Below are 18,549 nucleotides of genomic sequence, written 5' to 3' on the forward strand. Positions count from 1 at the left end.
CCGCGATCTTTTCTCTGACTAGATCCCCAATCTTTGGAATCCAGACAGGCCTTGCTGGGGCTGTTGCGGGTGGTGCCTCGTCAGTGGTACTTGGCTGTTGCTTTAACTTTATGTTGCTTAATGATTTTCTTGTTTCATTCAGTTCCTGTAAAACAGCCAAACGGTCTTTTACTTCAAACTGCTTTGTTTCTTTTTGTACCACTGACATCTGACTATCGAGGTCCTGAACGCGCATTCTTATTCCGAACAATAGTTCGTATGGGCTGAAACCTTTTAGAGAATTTCTTGGCATGTTGTTAAGACTAGTCTGGACACTTATTAAATGTTTGACCCACCCAGCGCCTGAACCTAATACCTTCGCTGTTATAGATTGCTTTATGTCCCGGTTTTTTCTTTCTACCACACTTGTGCGATGGACAAGAATACCGCAACCCAATTCCCATGCTAGCCATGGCCCCCCCATAAGCTCGAGAGCTGAAAGCAGGACCCTGGTCAGAATGGAACGTGGTAATTGCGTATGTGCCGATATGGACTCGCTAATCTTTTATAACAGTTCTAGGCGTCAGCCGAGTGCTGGTGGCCTCATTTTTTAAGTGCATTTCGTCTTAAACGTTGTACACTGGGACGCGCTTCTCTTCTTTGATTGCGCAGATAGACCGCCTTATGCTGTCTAGAAGGGATCCTGAAACTACACTGGCCTGTTCATTACTGCGATCTCTGTTGCAGTCTTCACAATTTTGAGCAAAACATTGAATATCTATACTCATTCCTGGCCACCAGTACTCTGATTGCAATTCTTTCAGAGAGGCTTTGATTGTTTGGTGTTTCAGACCCAACCCCATGTGTGCTTCCAGTAGGAGGAAGCCCCTCCTGCTCCTGTTTGGAATTACTCTATCCCCCACTCCAGGGATTCGAGCAAAAGGAACGGAGTTTGCATCGATTATGTATGCATAATTGAGTGGATAGTTTACGGGTAGTGCTGCACAGTCGCCTTTTACGGTCGTTTTTACTGCCAGCATGGTTTCCCCGTCTATATACTTATCTGTACGCTTTTTTGTGGCTACGGAAGCTGGGTTAGTTGCTTCCGCGGTGGCTGTATTAGCCAATGAATTCCCTGCAACGTGAACGCCATCACGTTGAAGACTCTGTGCGTGAATCACGTGAGTCTTTTGTAGTTCTTTACTTAAAAGAGCTACCTCGTTCCAGAGCAATTTATGCTTTATTGTGGCACCTGTGTCATCTTTGTAGTCGTTTTCGATCCAACTCTGCAGTTTGTTGTTGTAAGAATTGACGCAAAAATGAGAATCGCACACGATAAGTGTGGGGAATTCGCGTTCTGCATTTTCGAGCGCCATCTTTAAAGATCTGATTTCAGTTCTTTGAACGGAACAGTACTTTACTGATTCAGTTTTTGTTACTTTCGGTCTGAATTTACCGCACAGCCAACGACCTTTAATAATCGCACATGCTGCATCGTAGGATTTTCTCTCTACATTAAAATGCTGTACAAAGCTATCTGTATAGATTATACAGGCGTATTGTGGGAGAGGCAGGATTTCGATTGGCAGAGGATATTCTTCTTCATATTCTAAATCATTCAGTTCTCTGTATTGCGGGGCGAATTAGTATTTCACGTCTTCCGCTCCTAGAGAATCTATGCACTGTATCCATTTCGGGTCCAGTGACACTGTAGGCAGGTTTACTGGGCTGAATAGCGCCTCGAAGGCGGATTCCGCTGTAAGGATATTAATCCGTTTGCCGTGTGCTAGTTCTCTTTCATTTGCTAATGCGATTTGCACTGCGTTCACAGTTTTTTCTGTGCGACTGAATGTTTTTTCTGCTTGTGTGTACAAGTGAGATTTAATTGAAATTGGTACCTTTTCTCCCTCATTAGAGGTTAGGTACGTGAATCCGCATCTTCCTGGGATGACTCGGATTACAAGATCACGTGTGTTGTCACGTGTATCTAATTTTGTTTTTGCTAACATGTCTGTTTGCAGTGATCTCAAAATTTCTGTGTGTTTTTGAGTCCAATTGATTTGTTTTAAATCAGGTTTAATTAGTTCGTAGAGAGGTTTAACCCTCTCTGCGTAATTTAGGATGTAAGTTCTTCCGAAATTCAGAAAACCTAGTATGGATTGTAAATTCTTCAGCGTTTTTGGAGCTTGGAGTACAGCGCACTTCTCTAAGAAGTTGTCCGCTAGGCTTTTCCCTTCACTTGATAATTCGTACCCTAAGAATAGTACTGTTAGATGGGCAATTCGGGACTTTTTAAAGTTGAATTTGTAACCCTCTGCTGCGAACCCAAGTATAATGGTGTTCACCCTTTTCAAGTGAGTATCCAAGTCGTCGTCTGTGAGATAAATATCATCTACGTAAGATAATGCTTCATCATCATAGATTTGTAGTAACTCTGTTACCCTAGCTGAGAATAGTCCTGGGCTGTTCTTGAACCCCTGTGGGAGTCGACAGAATTTTTTCTGTGACCCAAATGCGGAGAAAGCGGTCAAGTATCTGCTTTCCGTTGCAATGTTTTGACAAAAGAAACCATTAGAAATGTCTAATGTCGTTTTATATTTTTTCCTAACTATGTTATTCATTAGGGCTGCACTATGCGAGTTTTGTACTGCAAAGGTTTTGCAACATGTATTAAGGTGTCTGTAGTCCAAAACTAGACGATATGAATTGTCTGGCTTGGAGACAGGAAACAAAGGATTGTTCATTTGAGAGGTGCATGTTTCAATCACCCCCTGGTACTCAAGTTGATCTAAGATCTCCCTGACTTGTTTTTTAGCTTCTTGCTTTATGGGATACTGCCGTTGGGCAGTTGGTTCACTTTTTAGTTGGATTTTGTGAGGAGGTGAATCCTCATCCCATCCTACATGATTTTTATACAATGCAGGTGCCTGGGCTACTGCCCATTTCCTTGCATATGTGTATTTTTTGTGAATCGGTATGTGATTCGAGAAGGCAGGCATAATTACCTCTTCGCCACGAGGGCACTCCCTGACAAACTCTGGGGGCCAATCTTTTTCAGCTAACAGAATATCATAGCCTTTCGAGAGCTTATCCCAAAACAGACCCTTAATTTTCCTAGTCTTATCACCCTCTATACGCAATGTTATTTCGTATATTTTATGGGGCTCGCTAAGCCTGGCGTCGGCAGTTTCAACCTGAATGTATTCATTCGTGTCCACTGTCTCCAGATGATTCATCAAGATCTTGCGCGCTATACTGATTTCTGCTGCACTGTCCAACATTGTCAATGCCCACTCCCCGTTTTTCAACTGTGTCCTCAGTATTCTCGGCATGGTTGATTACTCTAATACTGGCTACCTTCTTTTTCTGAAATTGAGATTTCTTATTTTGAGCAGGTTCCTTGTCTTTGGACTTGGAGCGCTCTCCTGGGTCTGACCGTCCTCTTCTTTCCGAATTCTGTGGAAAAGATCGAGAGGGACGTGTATCAATACTTTGATATCTATCAGGTTTTTTTATATTATCCCTATTTCTAAGGTTATATCTTTTCTCAGAGGGCTCCCGTTGGGGAGACTGGCGTTCTCGAGTCGGAGTTCTTTCCCTCCGTCGAGGAGACCTTCCTCTGGACTGGAAAACTTTTTCCTTGGGAGTGGATTGTTTATTTCCATCCCAGCTCTTTTTAGGAGTGTTTGAATTATTTTTAATAAATAATTTTTCTGGATTTTCGAGCAGTTGGGGCTTAACTGGTTTCCCACCCAAGCTGTCTCTACCTAATTCTTCATAGCATTTTTCTATGATTTTTGCAAGTTCAACAGGATCTTTTATATCTGTTTCCCTCAACTTCTGGCGAATCGCCACAGATGCTGCTTCTCCCTTTACGTTGGCTAATAATATAGCCGTGACCTGCTTGAAGTCTTTCAGTAATTTCATACCTAGATTTAAAGCGGGTTCTGGACCGAATTCATTTTGAATCTGTTTTAGCACGTCTGGTATTACCGCCATAGACGGAACACCGTGTGTTTTTGTGTAAATGGAAGCAAAGACTGTACCCCAAGTGTCGCAGTCCTCCACGTGTGGTGCGATTCCCATAGGAAGGCAGATGGTCAAGATTCTGTGTTTCTCAATAGGGGTAGTATCAGGAAATACTGCCTCTATTTGAGTGATTTTCTGGGCTAACCAGAAAGGAATTTGTTCCCGTTTTACGGGTGTTTTACCAAGACATGACTGTATGTTCTGCGGTGTAATTTTATTTGTGTTCCCCTGATGAGGGGTCAGCTGGTGTGAATTAACAGCTGGCTGGACTGTTGCAGTCCGTATTACATATTGGACTAATTGCCTATGTATTTTTATTAATGTGTTTAGCTGTGCTAACAGCTCTTCTCTAGACATTCTTGCAATGTCAGGATGTGGTGTGTAGCTGGCTAGAACCGGCCACGTGGCTCCTGGTCTACCTAGTGGACCGAGCCTAGTTATGTGATCATTGTGTTTTAGGGCGCCATTAAACCAGAGCAGGTGCTCTTGAAATTTAAGTGGGATTTCAACCTCCTCGAAAGGAGCGTACTCTCCCGGAGGTTCCTCTATTTTGTAATAGTGAAACTCTTGTGTTATAGCGTTTACCGCTGGAAAGTTTATCCATGAATAGAATACCTCTGTCTGCCGATACTCGTGAGCCTCTATCACGAAAATTACTGTACCACCTTGAGGTGGCAGTCCGTTTTCTATAAGTTTTAAAGTTATAGATCTTCTTAACTGGACCGGGATGATAATAGCACCCGGGTCTGTGTATTCGGGACCTTGCTGAGTCGCATCTACTGCGGCCCCAGTGGTGCCGTTATTTTCTCCTGGCATTGTAAAAATGCGAGGTTTGCAGAGTAGGTCTCCAAGGAGACAAAGATTAGGTGCACAATATTTTGGAACACTGTATCCTTCAACGTTGAATAAACCAGAGCTTTACATAGGAATCTCTTCCTACTAAGGTCGGGCGGATTTTAACCTTTCACCCACTCCAGACGTCTATTGGAGTATTTACGGGAGAAAGGGGTGTGAAATATGCACGACTGAGTTACTCTACAAGTCTTACGTTAGTTTATCGCCTTACCAAACGTTAGGGCGCCATGTAGTGTAGTTCCTAGTTTCCCACTAGGCCCTGCGCATTGGAATAACATAAACAGTAGTATCGACGTGGAACTGCTTATATTCCAGGCCTCCACTGACTATGCTAAACTTAATTGGGTTGTGTTACCAACTAGCTCAGAGGTCACTGGAAACTTTCTTCTCTGCATAGGAAGTGATCAGCTTCCTTGGCACAGACAAGAAGGGATTCAGCTTTCCAACAACCGTGCAACATGACAACTTTGCTCCTCAGATCAAGAGTCGATCTCTAGGGTCGTGTGAAACAATAGACATAGATTTCACTCAGTCAGTCTAGTGCAGTTTACTTTCACGGTATGTAGAGAATAGAGAGACGGGCGTGTATCAATAAAGGTTAACATTTATTGAACAGTCTTTCTTCTCGTACAAGAGAAATGTATTGCCACAATTGCAATAACTGTTATTATAAAAAGTACGTACAGTAAGATAAGAATAGCAAAATAGAACTGTAAAAGCATTGATATGGTTTCTTAGCCATACAATGGTTTAAAAGTAATAAAACATATATACAGTCATATATACATTAGGCTAACATACTCAACTGGTGCTTCTAACTAAGCCTACCCCAGTGTGCCTGACCTAGGCCTAACACGTGAGAAGGGGAGTAAGTAAGTAGCTTAAGTTAAGTTGGTTTTGCCAAGGTTTGTTTCAAGAATTCTCTTCTAAGGGTTTAGTCAACACCATACCTCTGAATAGAATGATGGAGGATTGGTATCTCCTTCAGGGGTCTCTCTCGATATCCCAGTCACCTGCGAGGGTAAACTGGAAGCGCCGGGACTGGATTTCTCTGCACGAGAAAGGCAGCGGCTTCTCTCAGCGCGTCTGGAGGAAGGAGGGGTGACAGCGTCCGCGGGCAGCTGGGCTGGATGTCTTCGCAGAGGACGGCTGCACGGCTCCTCAAGCGTACTGCACCATAGGTCGCGCTGTAGCGGCGATAATGGTAATCAGCAGCTTCACCACCACAGGATAGCAGGCTGCAGCGACAGAGTGCTAGTTTTTACCAACACGGGGTCATGCAGGCAGCTGGCATCAGCAACATGTTCGCTCTCACAGCTCACAGCTTCGCATTGCTTAAGGCAACGTTGGTAATATTTATACCTGACAGGTGCCGGGTTTGACGCAAGTTTGCTGGACATAAGACGTCAATTAAGATGTCACTAGGAAGTGATAGTTATCAGTTGCTCATTAGAGTTCCATTACTAATCAAAACATAGCAAGCGGGGATTTCCAGGTTTGCTAAGTTTTTATCTTGTTGAAGAACTCGGAGTGTTATCTAGGAATATCAGATAGTGACTGCTGCTCTGTCATTGCACTAATTGGTCGCAAAGGAAGTAGCAGAGAGTCATGCTGGAATGTGGCTCTGTGGCTCTGCTCGTGTGAGGCCAGAGATGACTTTTCAGAAAATCGTACTTGAACGGTTATGCCAATATAGGGAAAAAGGGCTTTATAGCCGAATAGGGGCATAAGGTCACAGTATCGATCAGGAACCTAGATAAGCACATGACATCTCTGGATATTCATTGCATGTATAAAGACTTCTTTTCAGTATAGCATAAAGTATCTCTTTGTGAGTGTTATTGATTCATGTAAGGATAGTGAAGATTACAAAAAGAGATTTAGAGGTTTAGGTAGCCTGATAGTTACAAAGATCAGAAAGCCATGGGATACTTCTATGCATGCTTTGGTAAGTAGGCATTTCTGGTTCCTCCCCATCAGCTACCATATACGTTTCTGCATTAAAGAAAGTATAATTTCAAACCTCCCTCTGAGGTTTGTCCCTATTTGAGTAAATGCTTTGTATTTTGGTGGCAAATAAGAGTTTAGATCTCAGTAGGTGTTTTACCAATTCCCTCTGATGACAATGGCAACGCCTATAATATGCTCCCCAGGCATAATGAGTGCATGTTTTTAATCAGTATCACTGTTATGGCTCTCTAGGGACATATCCCCCTCCCAGATGACACAGTCATTGCTTGTAATTGTGTTTTCTGAATGATAATCACCTCAATGATGAGAAATGTTTTGCACTTGTATATTGAGAGCTGCAAGTCCAATAGAAGGGCAGATAGAGAGTAACTGAACTGAATGTACCAGTAGAATGCCATAGTAAAGCTTGATATGTTTAGCCACAGATATTTCTGAATCACGCCTCTTATCTAGGACTCCCTGAACTCCCCCTTTCCCTCCCACATTTACTACTAAATTAGAGACTTACGTATACAAAGATCTCTATCCTAGAATACACAGGCGAGGCTGTGGTGGAGGGCTGCAGCCATAGGTTTGTGAATCGCATTTTGTGGTATGTTACTGCTACCGTAGGACTACTTCACACTACAAAGGGGAGCTTGTGAATAGGCACCATGGTGCTTTGGACATTCCTTTTCTTAAGGTGAAGGCATGTTGAGGAGGATAGTTAATGATGATGAGGTGAAGGCTCTATGATGAGAGTGTAGAAAATAATGGTGGAGAAGTGTGGCTCAATGGTTAGAGAGGCAGACCCTGATGCAGAGGTCTAGCCCGGGACCAGGGTTCAATTCCCCGCCTTGGCGGGTCTTGGGCTCAAAAATTCCACGGACCTGATAATTCTCGCCTCGGTGCCTATTCCAATCATGGAGTCCCACTCTGCAACTCTGGGCAATAGCTTGCTTAATCTCCACAACGGCCCCACAACGCTAAGGAGGCCTGGCCTCCACCTTGGGGGTGCCCAGGAGTGGACGCCTCACAGGGAAAGCCAGGATGGGTTCCACAGCGGTATTCGTACAAGCGCCTTGAGACCCTTGCGGGTGAGTAGTGCGCTATACAAGTATCAATTTACATTACATTACATAATGATTTCACACAAGGGTTGCTGGTGGTTATGATGCTTGGGCTTCGGGTTTCTTAGTCTCAAGAAATACCTCCTCTCTCCTGTTTAAAAGAGTGTATCATAACATGGATGAAGGGATAACATGCTGGAATGGGGTTGAAGCATAGGTCAATGCTAAGTTGTGGAGGCATGAAGTTTATATACAATTCTTATGAATTTGAGTAATTTACATCTTAATTATCTTGAAATTCTGATATGTATCCACCCTTTCTGGACGAAAATTAGATGATTTGGTTTTAGAATATCATCAGCAAGTTGAATAATGGACAATTCTATTACTTTTGTTAATTTAGTTAATTGTTTATGGTGTCACTTAGGTCTCATGAGATCATAAAGAATGTGGATATCAAGTCCAAATTTAGATTTTTTGTAAAAATGTTAAGACCGGCTCTTCCCATTGGCAAACTGTTTCATAAGACCAGTTCTTGTCTTTGTGTCCAGCAGTTCTCGGATACTGGCACTTAGATGAGGAGAACTCCCAATGGGAGGTTTTAACCTCATCCATAGGTGGCAGGACAGATATCCAGGTGGCTGCATGAGGTGCAATGGAAAGAGGGAGACATTCTAAGAGACAAAACACTGAAAACAAGGACAGAGCTGGCAGGTAGAGAGATGAGAAGAGAGGTGAGCGACATAATTGATGAGGGAAAAATTCACAGTCAAAGACTTGTGGAGATATTGGAAAGATGAGCAGAGAACGAGAGAGACCTAATCAAAGAGGTTGATACTAAGTTGGAGATGGAGATTCAAGGGAAAGAGGTGGACCGAAGAAAGAGAGATATACACTGGTATAGATACTGAAAAAGAAAACCCGGGTGGCCAAGAGAGATTGAGTTAGAGGGAGGGAGACTGAGGTTTGGAAAAAAAATACTGACTAATGGTGATAAACACTAGGAAAATGATATTTTGAGTGAATGAAACACAAAGACAGACTGTACAAGAAAGAAAGAAAAATGAAAAAATGAAGACTAATAGGAGTGAAAGCATAGGAAGCAAAAGGAATAGAGACTGTGTAAGTTAGAAAGATCATTAGACAGAAGGGGAGGTAAAAAGAGGTCAGAGGAGAGAAAAGTTGAATGAGATAGATGAATAGATGAAAAACATGCAGATAAAACAAAAGATGTCGTTATTTCTTTTTTCTGCTATTGCAGGAGGAGTCAAATCCTTCCTGTGTCTAAGTCCTAAGCCTCGTTATCTTTTTTGAGTGTGTTGGCTAGATGATGTTATTTATCAGCGATGATATGCAATGTAACCAGTCCTTCAGATCAAATGTCTGTAGTCGTCAAAGGACCCAGTGCGTACTATATAAATACTGCCACTCACTAACTCATTCACTGATTAACTCAACATTTACTAGGTTCCCTTCTCTCATGAGCCTTCCATATTGAAGGTTGTGCTCATCTTACCCCAAAGAGCTTCCTAATATATGGCCTACCTCCTAGAGTTCAATCTGTGGTTCTTTGTTCCTTTTATATTTTAAGTGGTGTACTTTGTGCCCAGGGATGCCCTTAAAAACTGTCTTATGACTAACTGGCATGCATCCACCACTCTATGAATAGCTTCTTCCTCTTCCTATTCGCAGGGACAAATGTTCCCTTTCACTGGGCCAGTTCAAGCACTTTATTGGAGCCATTCTGTTTGTAAAGGTCCAGCATGTGGATTCAGTATGCTTTAACCGTGATCAATTCTAGGATGTGGGGAAGTCTACTGGTGACTTCTAGTCTGACCTGAGAGTCCTCTCATTTTTTCCCATTCAGAGCCCAAGAGGAAAAAGGACGTGTTGAAGGTTTTCGGTGGGATGGTCATGGGCTTCTACGCGAAGTACTGGATTTATGTCTGTGCTGGGATGTTCATCGTTGTAAGCTTTGCTGGACGGCTGGTCGTCTACAAGATTGTGTACATGTTCCTTTTCCTCTTGTGTCTTACACTTTTCCAGGTAAGTCCCAGTCCAAAGGCACATGTCCTATTATACACAGATGGACACCTATTAACAGTGGGTCTTATATACTACCCAAGGAACGTATGTGATGTACGTGAAAAGTGAATAATTGACCATTTGAAGAGTTCCTTTAGACCGTGAATTACACAGTTTCACCCAAAATATAGTTGGGGACACCCAGACACGAACCCCTGCTCTCAGTGCCACTGTCTAAAACTCCAGCTTACTGGCAATGCCTAATGAGACAAAAACCATTAATTCATTTTTGCCTTGTATAAGTAGGACATGACCTAGCAGGTAATGGGCCACTACTCTATTTTAGGGACAAATATACTGATTTGTTTAAGGCTAATGCCTTGCTGTAAAAGTACAAACCAAGTGTGACCTTGGAAAAATCCTAGTAGTTTGAAAGTATTAGCTCAAATATTTGAATCACATTTTTCTTCACTAGTGAGAATAAAAGGCTACTACTGGGTGGATGGATGGGGAATCCCTACATGTTTGATTAAACAAAGATTTTCATAAATGTGATGAAGGATAGTTCTTATTGGGTTAGAGTAGCGATGGTTGTTGCAGTATAGATATAGGCTAAAGTGTTACTGGATAGTAGGTTCAGTGGTTGTTCTTTAAATATGTTTTGCCTTTCCCTTTCAGAGTGTGAATTCCTCTTCTGTGGATTACGTGTGCTAATTAGTTAATAAAAGTTAATATGTATGATCAATGAAAAATGCAACTTCTTTGTAGTATTTAATAACTGCTTTTGATTATTTATACTTTTTATCATTATTGTGGAATGATAGAGTTTCTAGAACATTGACAATTATGTGTCACATATATTTTCTTTCCCAGAGATAACTGTCCGATAGATTGATCTGATTTGTGTTGGCATATTGACTGAGTTATTGGTGTCAGGCGGTCAGAAATCCAAACCTGCAGGTCTTGAAGGCTCTAAAGAATGTAACATGGGTTGATTCGGGGGAGGCATCAAGAGAGTGAATAGAGGGAAGGAGAGAAGGTTCCTAAAGAGTCAGTGGATATAACAATTCAATACCAAGGGTGGTGGAGCATCCTGTAGTGTGAATGCATTCTGATTCCAGTGGGGGAAGGGAGTGCTCAACAGGATAGGTAGAGCCCTATTGACTTTATGTAGGTCCTACATGGTTGGTGCCTAAGCCACCTAGAGCAGTTGATTAGATTATAGGCCCAGGAAGACCTGTTCCATGCCAGATTTTCAAGATATAAATTGATATATAAATTAGTTTCAAATCTGTTCATAAGAATGTAAATATTCGTAGCATGGTTGGCTGTAGATACACATACTTGGCATACTCTTTTCATCTAGTGTTGATCTTGTACATTTTCAAGATGTTTTTAGTCTAAAAAGTTTCTCAGGTCACAAAACATGCATCTCAGCCAGATCGATGTCATCTTCCTTGTGGAGCCTCTTTCAATTTCTGAGTGTGCCATCTAACCTCTACCTCTTAATAGTGACTTGGCCTACTTTCCCCCTGATCACATCACCTGTCTGGGGGAGGGTATGCGATTTCCAAATAGAGAGTTCTAGCCGTAGTCTAACACTGATATTACCACAAACTACACAGAACTTCTCACAGCATCCCACCTCTTACACATGCTCTCAGCAAAGAACAGCAAAGAACACATCGCCTTTCTTTAGGAAGTGCATGGCCTATTTTAGAAGGGTGGTATAGAGGGGGTGCTTGTGCAATATGGAGGGAGTGATTTCTACTCTCTCTTTTCTCACCCTCAAGAAGGGCGACTCTTTGAGGCCCATCCTATACCTGTGGCCCCTCAACTACTACATCCTATCAGATCATATTCTTATGACAATTCTGCAGAATGTCAACACCCTTCTTCAACAGGGTGATTTCATTATTGTACTTCACCTCAAGGACACCTATTTCCACATCCCCATCCACCCTGCCTATCAACGGTTATCTTCGATTTGTGTTAAGTGGACAACGCTAACAATTCCAAGTACTACCTTCTGGTTCACCACCACTCCAAGGGTGTCTACGAAGTGCCTGGCATTCATGTATTTTCCTGCTTTGGCAATTGGCTTATGAAGAGCAACATCAGGCTGTAGTGTCCAGCACAAACTAATATAGCTGGGCCCCTGCTCTACATTCAGGGCTTTATCCTAACTCTACAAAGTCCCTCCTGAAGCCTGTACAAATCCAAGCCACCAAATAGTATCTGGACCAAGCATTTCAGCAGCTGCTTCCTGTTTTTCAGCTAAATTATCAGCTCACAGTGGAATTATCATGCACCTTCTAGAAATGATGGTCTCCTACATCACCATTGTTCCACACACAAGTCTTCTCATGCACTCTTTCCGATAGTGCCTCATGGTTCTAAGGTCCCAAGCGGAGAGTCACTGGGAAGATATAGTGTTGGTACAGGACACACTGAAAAGGTGGAAAAGCAACAACTTTTTGGGAGTAAGGCCTTTTGCAGACCCAAGTGAACATCACCCCGGACAACCCTCTCATAGGCCATGGCACACAGCGTCCACAGCATCACTGTACAGGGAATGTGGCCCTAGCAACAACAGGGTCTTCCAATCTAGTACTTGGAGCTGTTAGAGGTAATTTAGCTCCTCTAGTCTTCTTACAAGTTCCTCATGCTGCTCTAGTCAAAAAGGACCAACAACATCCCCCCAATGTATAACCCACAAAAGCAGGGTGGCACACACTACCCTCAGTTGCTTCATTTAGCCCAGGGGATGTGGCATTGGGAATCCGCCACTGTATTTTCCTCATGGCCGAGTATCTCCAAAGGGTGGACTACACCTTTGCAGACTTGCTCAGAAGGAAGCATCAACACATCCATGAGTGGAAACTCTACCCTCAGGTCCTTCACAGGCACTTCCATTGTTTGGGCATCACAAAGGTAGACTTTTTTTTACCACCCCAGCAAACACAAAATGCCCAAACTTTGCCGCCAGGTACCCACACTCGCAAAATACACTGCACTATGGATCAGAGGTATTTACCTTTGCTTTTCCACTTCTCCCACTGCTTCAATATGTGGTCACTACATTCAGGCACACATCACTAATGCTCATTTTCGTAGCATAAATGTGGGCCAGACAACCTTGGCACATCACTCCTCATGCGAGACTACTGCTCAAGCTGGGAAAGTTCTAGTCAGGCATCCGGATGGTAGGCAGCTCACACTTCCAGTATGGCACCTGGGGTCCTGGAATTCGAGTAACTCCGCTTCCCTAGGAATGCATGTCCATCCTAAAGGAAGCCCCTCAGCCCACGACTCTGGCATGTTATGCGTTAAAATGGAAAATGTTGAATCACCACTGCTTTTCCCAAAACATGGGCCCATTGAAGCCTAGTGTGCAGGTTATTATCACCTAACTTTTGCATTTGCACAAGTCAAGCTTCACCTACTCCTCCATCTATTTAGACTTAGCTGCACTCACAGCCTACATGCTGAATAGGGAATATTCGTCCCTCTTTAAAATTCTGTTTATTAATGCCTTCATGGAGTGTCACAAGAAAGTGATACTCCCTGGAGTGCCTCCTGCTCCCAGGTAGAATATCACTGTAGTCCTCCTCAGGCTCATGGGACCCCCATTTGAACTTCTGCATTCATGCCTCCTTCAGTTTCTGTCCTGTAAGGTTGCTTTCCTGGTGGCTATCACCTCTCTCAGGCACATTAGTGAACTGGAAGTGTTCACACTGAAGGAGCCCTTAATCCAAGTCCACAAGGACAGAGATGTTCTTAGAACCAATCCTAAATTCCTGCTAACCAAACCATAGTGCTCAGCGCTTTCCCACAACCTGACTCAGAAAGAGCACTCCACACATTGGATGTCAAAGGAACTCTTATGTATTGCATTTACAGCACCAATCCTTTCCATAAATCAGATCTGCTCTTTGTCAACTTTGCAAAGCCTCAAAGAGGATATCCAATATCAAAAGCAGGCATAGCTAGGTGGATACCTAAATGTATTCAAACTTCCTATCATAAAACAACAAGAGCTCTTCCTTCTCCACCAAGGGCGCACGCCACCTGCAACAAAGGAGCCACCAGGGTCTTTTTAGGAACTACCTCATTAGCGAACATTTGTAAGGTAGCCACCTGGTCAACACCACACACCTTTACCAAGCATTATTGTGTAGACATCTTGGCTCACCAACAGGTGAACATCTGCATCATTCACACGCTAGCCACCACATCTGAATGTCACTGCTCTACAGTCTCTGATACACATGTGTATCTACAGCCACACATGCAACAATCAGAAGATGCTGCTTACCCTGTAAATATCTGTTTATAGTGTGTAGTGAGGCAGATTCCTCTCCACCTGCCCTCCTCCCTGCAAGCCTGTGTCTTTTTCAGATCTCTTGCTTACTGTACTTCACTGCACATTACTCTTTACACACCTTACTTACAATCACCTCCAAATCCCACGCTCACCTACTTAACATGGGATCAGTGCTCATGTGCAATGTACACCAAGGGAGAAGTCACACCAGAACTTGTGACTCAAGAGACGTCTTCAAAGAAAAACACTTTGCAAACCTCCTAGCCCAACACTACATGGCAGAGGTAGGTGACGCATGTAAATCTACATCACTACACGCTACAAACAGATGCTTCCAGGATATGTGGCATTTAAAAAAAAAATCTTATGTGACTAATAAATCTTTAATATCTGGCTTTACATTAAACATTTCTGACCAATAGTGTTGTCGCAGTAGTCATCCTTTAGGGTTGGTCGGGGTGGAGTCTAAGAAGATAATGGTAGGAAATGTAAAAAGGTTGGTGGGTTAAAAATCCTTCAAAGTGGATGGATGGAAAGCTTGGCATTGGTGACCAGCATCCTTCCAGTAAGGCCACACTCCTGCTAGATTTTCAAGAGAACTGTTGACTATGTAAGGGGTTCCATTTACATTCATTGTAAGCAAACTGTATATGAATATCATGAAAATATGGCATGTATATGCCCCTTTTTGGTTTCTTTAGAAACCCCATTTTGAGGGAGGGGTCCTTAATAATGAATACAAGAATCCTATAGGTTAGATTTTTGGTTTGGCTTACGAGATTTGTGCCTAGAAAGTCTCGCAGGGTTGATGGAGGCTTGGGGTTGGGATGAGTGGGTCCGCATTTGGGACAGAGGTTTTGAAGTTTGGTGTCAGACATTTCATGTCTCTCTCTATGATGCTCACTCCTGCAGGTGTACTATTCCCTCTGGCGGAAGCTGCTGAAGGTCTTCTGGTGGCTGGTGGTGGCTTACACCATGTTGGTGCTCATTTCAGTCTACACCTTCCAGTTTGAGGATTTTCCCATGTACTGGAAGAACTTCACTACGTTCACAGATGAGCAGTAAGTCATGGGTGTGAGGTGCACAGGACTTGTCCTGTAGCTTGATGGCTGGCAAATTCATTGAGTTGAGGGGTTCTGTGTATGTTGGTTCTTTCTCACCAAATTATTCAGCAAATAGTAGCCGAAGGGCTGAGAGGTCAATTCAGTTATTCAGTAGGTTTATAGCAAGTTCTTCAAGGAATTGTTTGAAATTCCCCACATACTGGAGGAACCTTGTCAGATGAACAGTTTTTGCAGGAAGGCTTGGGTATGACGTACACATGGCTGGGACTAGGGTTTCATTGCACATCTTTGCATTTCACAGTTTTATTCCCTGAGCCAGAGAAATGTATAAAATAGTTCACCAATGAGCTCAGTACTTAGATTAATTAGGTGCAGAGAGCTGGGTCTGTGGCAGATTCTTCCCTTATTGTAGGACATCCCCATGTAATAAGGGAACGTTGCATATTTCATATTCACACAGTCAATTGTGTGTCGAGATGCCTGTAGGATTGATGCAGGGAAGTTGTTCATCTTAGGCAAAGTGTTGTTTTTCCTCTGAATTTGGGAGCACCTCTGCAGACTCCTTTTTGTAGAAATTCTATGCAAGGGACATTCTTGTAGAAGGGGCTCTGCCTCAGCACACTCCTCACAAAATCATGAAGTAACATTGGATGCTTTTGTGCCAAACCAATCTGGTGCCCACTCTCTGCTGCCATCTTAGGTTGCTGCCTGGTATCACTTTGCCCTACAACTAGCCGTAGTGTCCAGTGCTGCCTCTAGGGCACAGAGATATGTGCCAAACAACATCTCTTCATGAAACTGGGCCTGTGCTTCCATTCTTCTGCTGGAGAGAGTGAACAGTGGTATTTGTGCCTTTGTATAACACAGGGTAAACAACGTTTGCCACGAAATTATCTCGCCGCATTGAATCACAACGCGGTTGTTACCACGACCGCGTTGTGATTCCGCATACCATTACTCCGCAAGTCGGAACAACGACTTGCGGACGGGGGGAAGGTGTTGGATTTAAAATCCAACACCTTCCCTAGTGTCCGCACTCATTATACTATTCCAGCATCCAGCACCGCCCCCCCCCCAAGCAAGTCGTTGCTCCGCCTTGCGGAGTAATGGTATGCGGAATCACAACGCGGTCGTGGTAACGACCGGGTTGTGATTCCCTGCGGGAAGAAAGACTGCGGGGTAAAGAGACATATTCATAGCACGGATGTCAAGAGCAAAGATTAGTTGATGTTCTGAAGGACAATATTCTGACCCTTGGGCACATCCCCCTATGGCCAGTCCATGGGCTGATGGGCCACACTGTTTTGCTAAAAGAAAGATAAGCAGGCATTGTCCCAGAACAAAGCACTTTTCATTTATTCTTAATCACATTGTGTTAAAAAAGTAACCAAGAAGAGAGGTGATAGCGAGCATGAGGAACTTTATTTAGGAAAAATAATATAGTCTGGTGGGAGTTCCTCTTTAAAGATGTGTTGTGTGTTGGAGAACCTCCACCCAATTAGCTCAGAATGCACATACATTTCAGAGTTCCCCAAAGTGACTTAACTAGTCAGAGCAATGTTCAGATAAATTATGCCCTATACATTTGTTCTTTTGATCGAAGATTCTGTAAATGCCATAGTGGGAGGGGGCTTGACTTTTGGGTGTTGGTGTGAGTTCTACTGTGCTCTTCGGGGGGAGGTAGTAGAGAAGGGAGTTTTCGATTACTCCTATGTATGGTGGGGCGTCGAGTGCCCTCTATTTCTCTGACTCGGATGGCTTCCACTATACTCTCTTGAAGGTGGGGAGAGTCAGGTGCCTTTTCTTGTATGTCCAGGATGAGTAAGAGAAGAATGCCCTTCCCTGCTCGAGTATGGTGGCCTATGCCACTCCTTGCCAAAGTTCCTGCACAACTATCCTTTACCATTTGGGTTAAGCTTAGAACACTTGGACAGACAGTATAAGAGTTTCAGGATACATGGGTAGACAGTCTGATGTGCTGGGCCCATGGAGACAGTGTGAGCAGCTTATGGCATGAAGGTTAGGGCAATGACAGAAGCTCCAGGAAAAGGGCAGATTGCAAGGAGTTCACCATGCCATGGAGGATTTTACTTCCAGGGCCCGATGTAACCTTTCGCAATGATTAACTTCCAGGCTCTGAATGGTGGCTCAGCTCATAGCATGCAGGCGACGAAAAGTATGTTGCACATGGCACTTGCTCGCCAATATGTTGTACTTTGCAGAGACAAAAACGTTTGTAATATCTATATATATATATACAAGTAAATAACTGTTTTTGTTTCTACTCTGCAGGTTGGGAGATTTGGGTTTGGAGCAATTTAGTGTGACCGAGCTTTTCTCCAGCATTCTCATCCCAGGCTTTTTCCTCCTGGCCTGCATCCTACAGCTACATTACTTCCACCGTCCTTTCATGCGCATCACGGACCTTGCCCAGATACCCAACCCGGAGATCTGGCAACCCATGCACAGGTAGCAACATGGGGCAGGAGAAAGTATGGGTGCGTGAACCCTAAAATGGGTCTCACAGGACTATATGGGGAGGGAAAATGAGACAGTGGGATGAAGAAAGATAGGTTGGGGGAGGATGGATGGATGGATGAATGAGTGAATTGGAAAGTGGACATGATGTACCATCCAGGATGTGGTCATGAAACCATGAGAAGGAAGCGCATATCCTACAGTATTTGTTTATTGGAAAGTGTAGGAAAGAGTGGGGTGAAGATATGGCATGGCATACAGCACATTCTATTCGGAGTCATTCCTGATATGGGGGATTAGAAGTAATAGGGAGGTGCCTTCTTATAGGTACATATGTTTCATTCCTCTGCTGTCCGAGGCAGGAATTCTACTAGTTCTTTGGCTAACAAAAAAAAGAAGAGGACGTCTGCTTAAATTGGCATCGTACGTGACTTCTAAAGATTGCTGATATTCGCGGTTACCCCAAATCCTTTTGGCTTTGATCACATGATTACATTTTTTCTCTCCACCTTTGTAATATTCTGTCTGGTCATTTTGAACATGAAAGAACTGTTTGATCATCGGCGTTTCTGACAATGCTGAAGTTGACTTCATACCAGACTAGGCATTGATTGACAGGAGCAGACCTTAAGAGGTTTTGACATTTATTTTCTGCTTCCGAAAGATGGCTGAGTCTGACTTGCTAGACCACTGTGTGTATCTCCTGCCATCAAAGCATGGGACATAAGGGATTCAAAGTGTCTAATTCTACGACCCCTAAGATAATCAAACA

The 18,549-nt window shown here is 43.4% G+C and overlaps 1 protein-coding gene across 2 annotated transcripts in view; it reads left to right on the plus strand.

The window, feature by feature from the left end:
* The window catches only part of PIEZO1 (piezo type mechanosensitive ion channel component 1 (Er blood group)), a 901,942-nt gene that overhangs the window by 631,470 nt on the left and 251,923 nt on the right, over window positions 1–18,549 (plus strand). For both annotated transcript variants that reach the window (XM_086945809.1, XM_086945810.1), the window contains exons 14-16: window positions 9,751–9,929; window positions 15,148–15,296; window positions 17,592–17,768. In XM_086945809.1, the coding sequence (XP_086801935.1) occupies window positions 9,751–9,929; window positions 15,148–15,296; window positions 17,592–17,768 (505 nt within the window). The remainder of the gene's footprint in view (window positions 1–9,750; window positions 9,930–15,147; window positions 15,297–17,591; window positions 17,769–18,549) is intronic.

The sequence above is a fragment of the Lissotriton vulgaris genome, chromosome 12 (assembly GCF_964263255.1).
Source record: "Lissotriton vulgaris chromosome 12, aLisVul1.2, whole genome shotgun sequence".
NCBI classification, from domain to species: Eukaryota; Metazoa; Chordata; class Amphibia; order Caudata; family Salamandridae; genus Lissotriton; species Lissotriton vulgaris.